The sequence below is a fragment of the Canis lupus genome, chromosome 29, assembly GCF_048164855.1.
Source record: "Canis lupus baileyi chromosome 29, mCanLup2.hap1, whole genome shotgun sequence".
Classification (NCBI taxonomy): Eukaryota; Metazoa; Chordata; class Mammalia; order Carnivora; family Canidae; genus Canis; species Canis lupus.
This window is the reverse complement of record NC_132866.1, coordinates 34,373,481-34,388,104: the sequence shown is the minus strand read 5'-3', so window position 1 is coordinate 34,388,104 and position 14,624 is coordinate 34,373,481. Positions and strand designations below refer to the sequence as shown.

Sequence of the window (14,624 nt, the reverse complement as noted above, 5' to 3'; positions counted from 1 at the left end):
ATAAAATTTGTATGGAACCACAAAAGACCCCAAACAGCCAAAGCAATCTTGAGAAAGAAAAACGAAGCTAGAGGTATCACAATTCCAGGTCTTAAGATAAACTATAAAGTTGTAGTAATCAAAACAGTATGGTACTAGTACAAAAACAGACACACAGATCAATGGAACGGAACAAAGAGCCCTGAAATAAACCCTCGCTTACAATGGTCAATTAATCTACAACAAAGGAGGCAAGAATATACAACACAGAAAAGATGGTCTCTTCAACAAATGGTGTTGGAAAACCTAGAGTTACATGCAGAAGAATGAAAGTGGACCATTTTCTTACACCATACACAAAAATAAACTCAAAATGAGTTAAAAACCTAAATATGCAACCTGAAATCATAAAACTCCTAGAAAACATAGGGAATAATTTGAACATTGGCCTTAGCCATGTTTTTCTAGCTATGTCTCCTCAAGCAAGGGAAACAAATGTAAAAAAAACTATTGGGACTACCCCAAAATAAAAAGCCTTTGCAAAACAAAGAAAACCATCAACATAACATAAGGCAACCTACTAAATGGGAGAAGATATTCACAAATGATATGTCCAATGAGTTAATACCCAAAATATATAATGAAATTATACAACTCAACACCAAAAAAAAAAAAACAAATAATCAATTTAAAAATGGGCAGAGCATCTAAATAGACATTTTCCCAAAGGAGACATACAGATGAGAAGATTCTCAATATTACTAACCATTAGAGAAATGCAAATCAAACCACAATGAGGGGGGTGCCTGGTTGATCAGTCAGTTAGGCATCTGGCTCTTGATTTCAGCTCAAGTCATGCATGATCTCAGGGTTGTGAGACCAAGCTCTGAGTCGTGCTCTTCACTCAGAGGGGAGTCTGCTGGAGATATTCTCTCTTCCTCTCCCCCTCCCCATTTCTCTCTCTCCTTCTAATAAAACAACAACAACAACAAAAAACAAAACAAAAAAACCCACAATGAGATAACATCTCACATCTGTCAGAAAGGCTAGAATCAAAATGAAATAAAGTGTTGGTGAGGATGTAGAGAAAAAGGAAACCTCACGCACTGTTGTTGGGAATGTAAATTGGTGCGGCCACTGTGGAAAACAGTATGAAGTTTCTCAAAAAATTAAAAATAGAAATACTGTATGATCCAGTAATTCCACTACTAGTTACCCAAAGAGGATAAAAAGATATACCCACTCCCCCACCACCAAAATAAGATAAAAGCACTCCCATGTTCATTATAGCATTATTTACAATAGCCAAGCTCTGGACACAACCAAAATGTACACTGATAGATGAATGGATAAAGAAAATGTGTGTGTGTGTGTGTGTGTGTGTGTGTGTGTGTGGAGTATAATGGAATATTACTTGACCATAAAAAAGGATGATATCTTGCCATTTGCAACAACACAGATGGACCGAGAAAGTATTATGCTATGTGAAAATAAGTCAGAGAAAGACAAATACCATATGATTTCATTTATATGTGGAATCTAAAAACAAACAGCAGAAACATAAGGGTGCCTGAATGGCTCAGTTGGTTGAGAGTCTGCCTTCAGCTCAGGTCATAATCCCAGGGTCCTGAAATCAAGCTCTGACATTGGGCTCCCTGCTGCAGAGAACCTGCTTCTTTCTCTCTCCCTTTGCTGCTCCCCTGCTTGTGCATGTGTGCACGTGCACTCTCTCTGTCAAAAAAAAAAAAAAAAGGTAAATAAATAAAATCTTAAAAACAAAAAAGGAGGAAAGAAAGAAAAAAACAGGTCCATATATACAGAGAACTGATGATTGCCAGAGGACAGGCATGTTGGGGGATGGGCAAATAGGGTAAAGGAGAGTAGGAAATATAGACTTCCAGCTATGGAATGAACAAGTCACTGCATGAAAGGTACAGCGGGGAATGCAGTCAATGTTATAGCACTGTACAGTGACAGATGGTAGCTACACTTGTGGTTAGCACACCATAAGGTATAGACTTGTCCAAACACTGTTGTACAACTGAAACTAATGTTAACATTGTGTGTCAACTATACTTTAAAAAATAGATGTGAATAATCAAATGTTAAATTATGTTTCTTACATTCTCTGTTCCAAAGTCTATAAAAATGTTGATAATAAATTTTAAAACTTTACCTCAAACATTTAAAAAATGTAGAATATATATCAAATAACTTTCACAGGACAAGGTTTCACTTACATGAAATGCTTTATTTCTTTCTAATGCCAGGAGCAAGCTACTGTTCTGCTCTAGAGCTGACTAAATCTAAAGCTCTTCAATTCTTAAAATTAACCATCAGGATTTTAAATGGACTCAATTCCATGTTGCTTTAAGAAAAATAAACATTTGCTTTACTTACCTGATCATCTGTCTTCACCATTAGAAGGATGGGGATTTTTTGCCTCTGTTGTTTATTGTTATATCCATAGCACCTAAATTAATGCTGGCACATACTAGTTGTATAATTTTTACTTCTGACTTATAATTAATGAAAAATGAAGCAGCATTAAAAGCAGATCTTGTGACGCCAAACTTAAAAACTGGTATTAACCCCACAACACCTTCACAATTTATCTTTCTATCCATCTTTAATTCACTAGGACCAAACTTCCTCAAATAAAAATCCATTCTTAATAAAACATGAATAAAATGAAAAATAATACTAATTGAATAGTAGGGATCCCTGGGTGGTGCAGTGGTTTGGCGCCTGCCTTTGGCCCAGGGCGCGATCCTGGAGACCCGGGATCGAATCCCACGTCAGGCTCCTGGTCCATGGAGCCTGCTTCTCCCTCTGCCTGTGTCTCTGCCTCTCTCTCTCTCTCTCTGTGTGTGACTATCAAAAATAAATAAAAATTAAAAAAAAAAGAAATTAACTAATAGAATAGTAACAGAACTAATCACAGTGTGACTTTTTTAATTTCTTTTTTTTTTAAATTCATGAGAGACACAGAGAGAGAGAGAGAGAGAGAGAGAGAGGCAGAGACACAGGCAGAGGGAGAAGCAGGCTCCTCACAGAGAGCCTGATGTGGGACTCGATCCCAGAACTGGGATCATGCCCTGAGCCAAAGGCAGACGCTCAACCGCTGAATCACCATGGTGATTTTAGGTGTCCCTAAAATGTTAAATAAAAACAATTCTCTGTGAATACAAAACAAGACTAGAATCTAGTGGAATTGAGCTTTGTAGAGCTCTCTTACACCACACTGTCAGGTCCCTTATGTCCTATGCATTTTCAAACCACCTTAGTTCCTATGAATAACTCAGAAACACAAAAAATCTTTAAAATACACTCTTAACTCTAGTTTCTTTGTAATAAGAAAACACATACAAATACTACTTACTAGCTACACTGACATTTAGAATATGGAAATGGAGGGGCACCTGGGTGGCTCAGCGGTTGAGCGTCTGCCTTTGGCTCAGGTTGTGATCCCAGGATCCTGGGATCAAGTCCTACATCAGGCTCCCTGCAGGGAGCCTGCTTCTCCCTCTGCCTATGTCTCTGCTTCTCTCTCTCTGTATCTCTCATGAATTTTTTTTTTTTAAAGCATGGAAATGGCAAATTGTGAGCAAAAACTAAATCATGTTTATGACTAGAGCTCCCTACTTCCAGAAGCCTATATCTCTAGACAAATTTGTCCAACAAACACTAAACTCCTACTATGTGCCAGACACTGTGCTAGGTGCCAGTGATACCATTATAGGGATTCTTGCTTCTTCAGAAGTCCTGGCTCCAAATATAACTCTACAGATCTAACATAGCCTGTATAGTTGGGCAAAGAATAACCATGTTAACTGAACTGGAATCCATTCTCCCTACTAGACCCTGGGAGCATTCCTAAAAAATCCAGACATTTTTTTAAAAGCTGGTATTAACAGCATAGAGAAAAATGGCAGAACTTAGAACTAGAAGAATCCTTTCTTCAAATGAAGAAACTGAGGCCCAGAGTTTTAAGGATCACTTACCTTTTCTTTCTTGAAGATTTTATTTATTTATTTGACACAGAGAAAAGAGAAGCACAAGAAGAGGGAGTGGCAGAGAGGCAGAGGGAGAAGCTGACTCTGCACTGAGCAGGGAGCGTGATGTGGGGATCCAACCCAGGACCCTGGGATCAGGACCTGAGCCAAAGGTAGATGCTCAACTAAGGCAGCCAGGCACCTCACCTTTTTAAATTCTTTATAAGCAACTGCCCTTTTAAATCAAGACCTAGTTTGAACAAATCTTTATTTTCCAGTGCTAACTTCTTCACCTATATTTTCACATCCACTTTCTCCAAGCCTTCCCTCAGGCATTACCCTCCTCCACTAGCTTCTTCCTCTTAGCCAACAGTACCAACTTCCCTATTTTTCCTACTACAGTTCTGCTCAACCCTTTCCAACTACTACCTAATTGCTCCAAATTCAATACCAACATTTTTTTCAAAGTTACTCTGTAGGGCCCCATGAAACTTGGCTTCTATTCCCTCCAATTTATTTGCAGTTTACCAATGAAATAGTTCTTGGTCTTTTCCCAAGGCCTCAGTATGCTTAAAACTTCTTTGGTTGAGGGCACCTGGTGGCTCAGCTGGTTGGATATCTATCTGCCTTTGGCTCAGGTCATGATCTCCAGGTCCTGGGATTGAGCCCCATGTTGGGCACCCTGCTCAGTGGGGAGTCTTCTTCTCTCTCCCCCTCTGCCTCTCCCACCCCTACTCCTGCTCTCTCTCAAATAAAATATTTAAAACAACAACAACAACAAAACCCTCTTTAGCCAGACACTTCTAACCATTCTCTCTCTTTTTTTTTTTTAAGATTTTATTTATTTATTCATGAGACACACATACAGAGAGAGAGAGACAGAGACACAGGCAGAGGGAGAAGCAGGTGTCATGCAGGGAGCCTGATGTGGGACTCGATCCCAGGACTGGGCCAAAGGCAGGCACTAAACCGCTGAGCCACCCAGGTGTCCCTGGATTCACTTCTGACAAAGCCACTTACCAGCAATGTATCCTTGACCAAGTTAACCTATTGGAGCCTCTATCTCCTTATCTGAAAAACAGAAAAGAACCACAATACCTCCCTCACAGAACTACCGTGGCCATTAAAGAACATATGGGAAACACCAAATACAAGGCAAAACACACAGTAGGCATTGAGTAAATATTAGCTACTTAATCTTTTCACGTTAACAGCAACATCAAGAGCCTCATAACTGAGTCTACTTAGCCTTCACTGCAGCTTGTTCTAGGCTCTGGGCCCATTTCCTATCCTTAAATAGTGGAAATTTTAGACACTTCTGTTCAGGACTCAACAACCTGGTTCTGATCTTTAAACTGAATTCTTAACTACAATCTGCAAACAGATTGCTACTTAAGGACTGCTCCGTCTTGTCCACTGCCCTGAGGGACCTTTGGTCACCTAACTTCCTGATGGTTAACAGCTAGCTATGAGATGGTTAACAATGTGTACAAGACTGCCTCACCATTGCACCTGACCAACCTGTTCTTTTGGCATGCCTTTAGAACACCAGCCCCTAACCAGCCAGGACCAATATGTCACCTAACTGGACTTCTCACTGCCTGGAGGTGAATCTCTCCACAAGAGCCTTCTCTACCCTAATGTCCCTCCTAGTCAAGGCTCATCTTGGCACTAATCTGAAAGTCACCCAGACCCAAGACCTTAGGCTGCTGGGATCTCTCCATCTCCCCCTATGCTCAAAGCTGCTGAAATCTTCTTTTACACACATCCTCTGCAGACATTCTCCTTATTACATGTGCTTTTTTATCCTTTGCCTGCCTGCATTTCAACTATGCTTCCAAAACACAGATTTATCATCAAAAACAAAAAACCACATACTTTTCATGTTGACTGTACTGTTCAAAAGGCATCAGAGACTCTCTGCTTCCTATAGGATAAAATCTTCTGTCCCTTGATTATATTGTAAATATTCCTACTTCTGAGCTTTTGCAAACACTATTCCTTCTAAAATATTCTCTCTTCCCCTTCTCTGTTCATTTAAATTTTATATTTCCTTCAAAGACATTTGCTTAAAACCTATGTTCTCTGTGAAGCCCTCTCTGATATCAACGATAAATGAGCATTCTGAGCAGAGGAAAAGCAGTGCAAATCATCTGAGTCAAGTAAACAGACCAGTGTGACTGGAATGGGGTGAGAGTGATTATTTTGGAAACAAGATCAGAGAGGTGATGAAAGGTCAGGTCCCATAGGGCCTTCTTGGCTAATATAAGGATTTTGTCTTTAAATATGAACAGAATGGGGATCAACTACAAAGTTTTAAACATTCACTAGCAAAGATATTGCACTTGCATTTCAAAAAAGATCATGCTACCTGTGGTGACAAGAACAAGTTATACATAGAGAGGCAACTGCAGAAGCAAGGAAACTGGTTAACAGGCTATTGCAGTATCTCAGTAAAAGTGTGATTAGAACCAGGGTGGTGGCAGGCAGAAGTGGTCTTAATCTGGGTGTATATGCTGCCTGTTAAGGGATAAGAAAACAAGAAAGGAGTTAAGGATGACTCCAGGTTGTTAGCCTAAACAAGTGGAAGAATAAAGATGTTATTCATTGAGATGGGGATGAAGATGGCAGGTTTTGAACATGCTAAGTTTAGGATATATATTTGCCATCCAAGGGAAATGTTGAGTAGGAAGTTTATTACCTAAATCTGAAATTCAGGGGAGAGAGATACATTTGGGAACTATCGGAGTACAGATCAGGTGGGTTTCACAAAACATCAGTGATGGTAATTGCTCTGTAATTGCTTTGCCTCATATGTTAGCCATGCGCCACATGTGACTTGAAATGCAGCTAGGGTGACTGAAAAATTGAATTGTTAATTTTCATTAATTTACATTTAAATAAGCACATGTGCCTCATGGCTACATAGTGGACAAAGCATATACAAATAATATTTAAAGCAATGCGATTGAATGAGAACCCTAATTGAGTGCAGGCAAAGATGATGACCAAAGATTGGGTACTGGGGCACATCAACAACATAGACTATTTGTGATAGGAGGGGAAAAAAAATGAAACAACCCAAATCTTCATTAACAACAGAATGAAAAATAATTAGTGGCATATTCACATAAGATTCAGCAATGAACACATACCTATGTGAATCTCAAAACAAGGTTAAATGAATAAAAAGTAACTCGGAGAAGAAATTTTCTACAAAGGTCAAAAGCAGAAAAAAACTAAAAAGTATACTGTTCGAGAATATATTCACTTCCTCAAGGAACAAGAAACCTAACCTTATACCTAAAGGAACTGGAAAAAGAACAAGAAATAAAGCCTAACAGGGGATTAGAATAAAGATTACAGCAGATATCAATGACATAGAAATTATAAAAACAGTAGAACAGATCAACGAAACTAGGAGCTAGTTCTATGTGGATAAATTTCTAGAAACACATAAACTACCAAAATTTAAACAGGAAGAAATAGAACACCTGAACAGACCCATAACCATCAAAGAAATTGAATCAGGAATCAAAAATCTCCCAACAAACAAGGGACCAGGGCAGATGGCTTCCCAGGGGAATTCTACCAACCATTTAAAAAAATATTAAAACCTTTTCTTCTGGGGATGCCTGGGTGGCTCAGCGGTTTAGTGCCTGCCTTTGGCCCAGGGAGTGATCCTGGAGACCCGGGATGAGACCCGGGATGAGTCAGGCTCCCTGCATGGAATGGAGCCTGCTTCTCCCTGTGCCTGTGTCTCTGTCTCTCTGTGTCTCTCATGAATAAAGAAATAAAATCTTAAAAAATAATAATAATAACGACAACAACAACAAAAAAAAACCTTTTCTTCTGAAACTGTTCCAAAAAAACAGAAATGAAAGGAAAACTTCCAAACTCATTCTATGAGGCCAGGATTACCTTGATCCCAAAACCAGACAAAGACCCCACTAGAAAGAACTAGAGACCAATATCTCTGATGAACATGGATGCAAAAATTCTCACCAAGATACTAGCTAATATGATCCAACAATACATTAAAGGATTATTCATCAGGACCAAGAGGGATTTACTCCCAGGCTACCGGGGTGGTTCAACAACCACAAGTCAATGCGATACACCACATTAATAAAAGAACGGACAAGAATCATATGATCCTCTCAACAGATGCAGAAAAAGCATTTGACAAAATACAGCATCCTTTCTTGATAAAAACTCTCCACCGTGCAGTGATAGAAGGAACGTACCTCAATATCATAAAAGCCACACATGAAAGACCCACAGCAAATATCATCCTCAACAGGGAAAAACTGAGAGCTTTTCCCTTAAGGTCAGGAACACAACAGGGATGTCCACTACCACTACTGTTGTTCAACATTATACTGGAAGTCCTAGTCTCTCCAATCAGACAACAAAATAAAAAAAAAAAAAAAAGTAAAAAAATAAGAGGTAGTAAATGGTTAAATATCAAATGGATGTTTCAACATCTCAAATAAATCATTAAGTTTAGAAAAAGAAACCACAATTGTGTGACCTAAATAAGGTCTATAAAAGAATGACAGATTTAGTCATATTAAAAGACAAAAAGGCATTCTAGAATTGGGAATGAACAGCTCATGTACAAGAGACAGTAAACTGGTGGGTCTGACTAGAAAAGAGGGAAGTTAGGTTAAAAAGTGAGGATGGGGGGCACCTGGGTGGCTCAGGGCGTGATCCCAGAGTCCTGGGATGGAGTCCAGCATCAGGCTCCCTGCGGGGAGCCTGCTTCTCTCTCTGCCTAAGTCTCTGCCTCTCTCTGTCTCACATGAGTAAATAAATAAAATCTTTTTTTTTTCTTTATTTATGATAGTCACACAGAGAGAGAGAGAGAGGCAGAGACACAGGCAGAGGGAGAAGCAGGCTCCATGCACCGGGAGCCCGACGTGGGATTCGATCCCGGGGCTCCAGGATCGTGCCCTGGGCCAAAGGCAGGCGCCAAACCGCTGCGCCACCCAGGGATCCCAATAAATAAAATCTTAAAAAAAAAAAAAAAAAAAAAAAGTGAGGATGGGGCCGGCCTATGAGATGCTTAAATACTGGCTCAGGAAGTTTGGACTTGATCTTGACAAAGTGCAGAACCATTGGTGGTGTCTAAACAAGACAATGGCATGAGGAAATTAGTATATTAGAATTAATCTGATAAAAAGTATCAACTGGTAGGGAGACAGAAGCCTGGAAAAAATCAGTTATATGCACCCCTATATTTATTGCAGCACTGTTTCCAATAGCCAAGATATGGAATCAACCCAAGGGTCCATCCATAACAGATAAAGAAGATACACACATATATATGTACAGTGGAATATTACTTGGCCATAAAAAAGAATGAAATCTTGCCATATGCAATAATGGATCTAGAGGATATAATGCTAAGTAAACTAAGTCAGAGAAAGACAAATACTGTATGATTTCATTCATACATGGAATTTTAAAAAACAGATGGGGAAAAAAGAAAAAACCAACAGTCTCTTAAATACAGAGAACTGGTGGTTGCTAAAGGGAAGGAAAAAGGGGATTGGGTCAAACAGATGAAGGAGATTAAGAGTACAATTATCAAGACCAGCACTGAGTAATGTATAGAACTGTTAAATCACTATATTGTACACTTGAAACTAATATAACACTATATTTTATTATATTGGAATTTAAAAATACATATACAGAACTAGTAGATGTGAGGTGTCCGGGAAGATGATCATAGCTTAAACTAGGAGGGTAATGGAAGCTTAAGTTTACTCCAAGAAACTTCAGGATGAGGGCAGCCCAGGTGACTCAGCGGTTTAGCACCACCTTCAGCCCAGGGCCTGATCCTGGAGACCAGGGATTGAGTCCCACATCCGGCTTCTTGCGTGGAGCCTGTTTCTCCCTCTGCCTCTGTCGTCCTCTCTCTAATAAATAAATAAAAATCTTAAAAAAAAAAAAAAAAAAAAAGAAAGAAACTTCAGGATGAAAGACTCAAAATTTGAGTTTGGTCTTCAGAATAGACAGTGAGAGAAAAAGAGATGCAAAGATTATTCCAATTTTGAAGCTAAACTGAGAAAATGATTAACCAGTATTTGCAAAACTAGGGAAATCAACAGAAAACTGGTTTTGAAAAAAATTCATTCATTCATGTAATAAATATGTCAGGCAGAGTGTGATACCTTCCCCTTGGGAAGTAGCTTGTGAGTCCCACTTTTTTTTTTTTTAACAGTTACACATTTTTAATAGGCAATGAGAAACTATACAGTTAGTTCTTTGTGGGGAATAAAAGCTTTTATAACTTTTAATGCTACAACAATTTCTAAGTCTCACTTTTAAAAGAAAGAACTGTAATAAAAATACTAAGCTTCTTTTCATAATAAATTGAAAGAGGCAACAGAACACAAAAGTGGAGATACTTCGTAAAAGACACAAGAAGAGGAATTACTATTTGTCTGAAAGCTCACTGACTCTCTCTGCATCCCCCACGGTGCTGAGCACACTGTAGTGAGTGATCACAACAAAACAGACATTCAAATAATGGCTAAAGGAACAGAGAGGAGTGAGGGCTGCTGACTCAAGAAAAACCAAAAAGGAATGCCCTAAGCCTCCACCCAGCATACCTAGCAGATCTACCCCTGTGAAAGGAAAGTGCTTTAGCCCTGTCACTCTGCCTGAAAGGTAGGCGGATTATCTGGGTACCTCTTTAGGAGATTTAAAATACCAATAGAAAAATAGAAAGGAAACCAATTCTTATGAAAACATACCTGCTTCCCATCCAACTCCCTGGTAAGATTATCCCCAACCCTAACCTTAAAGGCAGACAGAATGTAACTTTTTACTGTGTATGTTTTGGGCTAATGCTAATTAAAGATAAACAAAGGCATCTTTTCCTTTTAGACAAATATATTTTTCTGGTTAAAAGTAATTTAAAAGCCTGGGGCACCTGGCTGGCTCAGTCGGTAAAGCACGTGACTCAATCTCAGGGTCTGTAGTTCAAGCACTTCGGTGGATGTAGAGTGAGCGAGCGAGCTTACATACATACTTTCTAATGGTACAATTAAAGCCTGGGTCTTAATACTTAGTCGCATTTGGCATACCACTGTTACCAACACCCATAGAACACAGAAATGCAAAGTAGGGATCCCTGGGTGGCTCAGCAGTTTGGCGCCTGCCTTTGGCCCAGGGCGCGATCCTGGAATCCCGGGATCGAGTCCGGAGTCAGGCTCCCAGCATGGAGCCTGCTTCTCCCTCCTCCTGTGTCTCTGCCTCTCTTTCTCTCTATGTCTATCATTCATAAATAAATAAATAAATAAATAAATAAATAAATAAATCTTAAAAAAAAACGCAAAGTGAGATGACCGATGCACAGGTGTTTCAAGTAGTTGCCAGGGACTGGGCTACTACCTCTAGGTTCCTCACAATAGTTCAGATAATTACACACAGCACCAATTTATCCAATATGGCTAAACAGAGGACAATGAAGCTGATTTTTAAATAAATCTTTACAAACTGCTTTAAGACTATCTCTTTCTCAAAAGGTTAGAACAGGAAATGAATGCCTCTACACTGGCAAAGGCAGTTTAACAGTTAAGAGCTCAGGCTCTGGTTCCAGACAGACATGGATTAAATCCCAAGTCTTCCATTAAATAACCCTGTAACCATCTCTGTTAATATATCTCCCTACTTTGTACGGTAGGATTGATTACCTTCCTCAAGATTTGAATATGGGTAGCTTCAGATGTTAGTCCTTTCCTTCCTATAACTATACCCTGATCCCTTTGATTGGACCTGTATTTTCCTTATTAGTCTCAATCACTAATTTTTAATATAGAGTTTTTTAGGTGGTTGATCTCATTCATTATCTTCAAATCTCCTGAATTTCCTTCTTTGAGAACAACCTTATCTTGAAGCTCTGGCAGTTTAACCCATGCCCTGAACCTCATCAGTGAAAGTAAAAAGCTATGGGAGAAAAGTACAGAGAAAACTGAATTGTAGGTAGAACATACAAACCTTTGTATAAAACTTAAAATTGATGCTTTAAAATCCAAAATTCTGGGACACCTAGTTGGCTCAGTCAGTAGAGCATTTGACTCTTGATATAAGGGCTGTGAGTTTGAGCCCCACAACGGGTGTAGAGATTACTTAAAAATAAAGTCTTTAGGGCAGGCCCCGTTGCTCAGCGGTTTAGCACTGCCTTCAGCCTAGGGCCTGATCCTGGAGACCCGGGATCGAGTCCCACATCAGGCTCCCTGCATGGAGCCTGTTTCTCCCTCTGCCTGTGTCTCTGCCTCTCTATCTCTCATGAATAAATAAAAAGTTTTTAAAAATAAAATCTTTAATAAAAAAATAAATAAAATCCCAAATTCTATACACTGAAGACAATATGAAGCTAAGCATAACCTATTAGCAACAAATTAACTACAGAACAAATTCTGACCTGAAGGAGACCCACAGAGGTACCCTGCTTATGCTCACCACTCCCACTTCTTTCTCTAAACTCAGGAATCTTTATCCATATTGTAGTGGATTTTGCATAGTGGGAAATAGAGCAGGGAAAACAAGCTCCACAGATTTTTTCATTTGCATTAGGCCTTTTTAGTATCATTACTACTACTATCCTAGTTCAGCCAGGAAAGACTAAGTCCCAACCAATTTCTTTTCTTCAGATCTCTCCACTCTCTTACATCCTGCTCATACCCACCAAACTAATTTCCTCAACAGTTTCATTAGATCACTCCCCACCTCAAACTCTTAACAGCTCCCAATACTATGCATTGGAAAAGTCCAAATAAAATTCAAAGCCCAGGCTAGCATTACTCTACTTTTACAAGATTTGTTTCCTCCTAATTCCCCTGTAGAAGTTCTCTAAAGCTCCAACTAGACTAATCTGCTCAGTCTGTCCCCAACTCCAGAAGTCCAGTGCCTAGGCTGTATTACACTCACCAATGCCCACTCTCCACATTTTCTGCTTTTCCTTCAAAGGCCAGCCCAGACCCCCTCTTCTATCTCTGCCCTAAATTGTGCAAAGCCCACACTGCCGATCTTCTGACTGTAGTGAAACACGTCCTTTTCAGCTTGGCTATACTCTCTTGGCATCTTAATCTGGACAAAAAAGTCAAAGGTTGGGATCCCTGGGTGGCGCAGCGGTTTAGCGCCTGCCTTTGGCCCAGGGCGTGATCCTGGAGACCCAGGATCGAATCCCACGTCGGGCTCCCGGTGCATGGAGCCTGCTTCTCCCTCTGCCTGTGTCTCTGCCTCTCTCTCTCTCTCTCTCTCTCTGTGTGTGTGTGTGACTATCATAAATAAGTAAATAAAAAATTAAAAAAAATAAATAAAGATTTAAAAAAAAAAGTCAAAGGTCCTTGGAAGGCAGACCACATACTTACACCGAGGGTCTACCACAGTGCCCTGCACTTTGTAGGTCCTAGATATTATTAAAAACAGAGGAGAGGTTCAAAGGATAGACCTAAGTAGGGCAAGACTGTACTGCCCATCTTCGCCAATTCCTCTTTATTCACAGTAAAGGGCATTCGGCGTTCGCTACGAGACTATGTATTTCTACTATACACAGAGCAGCGAAGTGGAGAGAGAGCACGCCACCGGATGGCAAAAGAAAAAAAAAAAAAAAAAACCCAGTCCCCATATAGCTTTTAGCCACAAGCCCTGCAATTGGGAAATCACACAATCTCTCCGGGCCTCGACTGTATCAGGTGTAAGACAAGGGAGCTGCTTTGATGGATTTTGATGGATCCCAAGGTATCCTTCGGCTCCCGAATTCCCCCGGTCAGGAAACCCAATACTCGTCTACTCACTAAGGCGCAAGCAGGCAAACTTTTACGGTTCCCAACGCAGGCATTTCCATATAGTAGTGGAAACTCCGTCCCCATGGAAAAAAGCATGGCTGAGAGGAGGGTGAGAAGCAGGTCTCCTTGGACTCGGATTCCCTTACCCTATGGCCAGGGACAGTCGAACTCGGGTTCCCGGTCCCTCACCGGCAGACTCCCAGGAGAGTGGCACGGCACGGCTCCCGGGAGCCCGCCGGGGTGACTCCGTCCGCGCCCCGCGCCCCCCCGCACTTGGGACCCATGTCCCGTGACCCCGGGTCACAGCCCCCGTCCGCCCTCACCAGCCCGAAAGGCGCCCTCCTCTGCCGGCAAGGCCCCTCGCTCCCACCCGGCCGGCTGGCGGGCCGACCTTCCGGGCCCGGGGCGGCCTCCGCGGGCGTCCGGGCCCCAGGCCGGCGGGACTGGCGGCGTGAGGGGCGGCGGCGGCGGCGGCGGCGGCTTTAAGTGCTGAATCACCACTTTGCAACCCGGGCTCCAAACCACGGTGACTCGCGGGCCCCGAGGGCCCGGGCGCTCTGCTCCGCTTACCCACAGAGGCGCTCCGGGAGCGGCAGGCGGGCGCCGAGGACGGAGCGGAAGGTGCTGGGCCGCGCGGAGTGCAGCAGCCACGCTAGCGGGTACCGCATACCCCAGCGAAGCCGCCGGGAGCACCGCGGACGCTTCCTTCTTGCACCGGGAGCCGGCCCTGCCCACTGCGCATGCTCAGTCCGCCGCGCCGCGCCGCGCCGCCTCCCGGGAGCCGCTGCGCGGCCGGGGCTCCGGGTTTTGCCTGGAACCCGACAGGGCGAGGGCGAGGGCGAGG

The 14,624-nt window shown here is 41.7% G+C and overlaps 1 protein-coding gene across 6 annotated transcripts in view; it reads right to left on the bottom strand.

Moving 5' to 3' along the window:
* Window positions 1-14,624, bottom strand: part of IDE (insulin degrading enzyme) — a 139,511-nt gene that overhangs the window by 110,882 nt on the left and 14,005 nt on the right. Inside the window, exons 1-2 of one of the 6 annotated variants that reach the window (XM_072806110.1) lie at window positions 14,351-14,479; window positions 746-947 (exon numbers count right to left, since the gene is read on the bottom strand). The exons of 2 other annotated variants lie outside the window; for them this stretch is intronic. Coding sequence is in view for 2 of the 4 variants with exons in the window: in XM_072806109.1 (XP_072662210.1) it covers window positions 14,351-14,448 (98 nt within the window). In the remaining 2 variants the exon portion in view is untranslated. Of the gene's footprint in view, window positions 1-745; window positions 948-14,350; window positions 14,526-14,624 lie in introns of those variants that run through there. 3 more of the 6 variants (XM_072806109.1, XM_072806108.1, XM_072806114.1) reach the window with 3 other exon arrangements.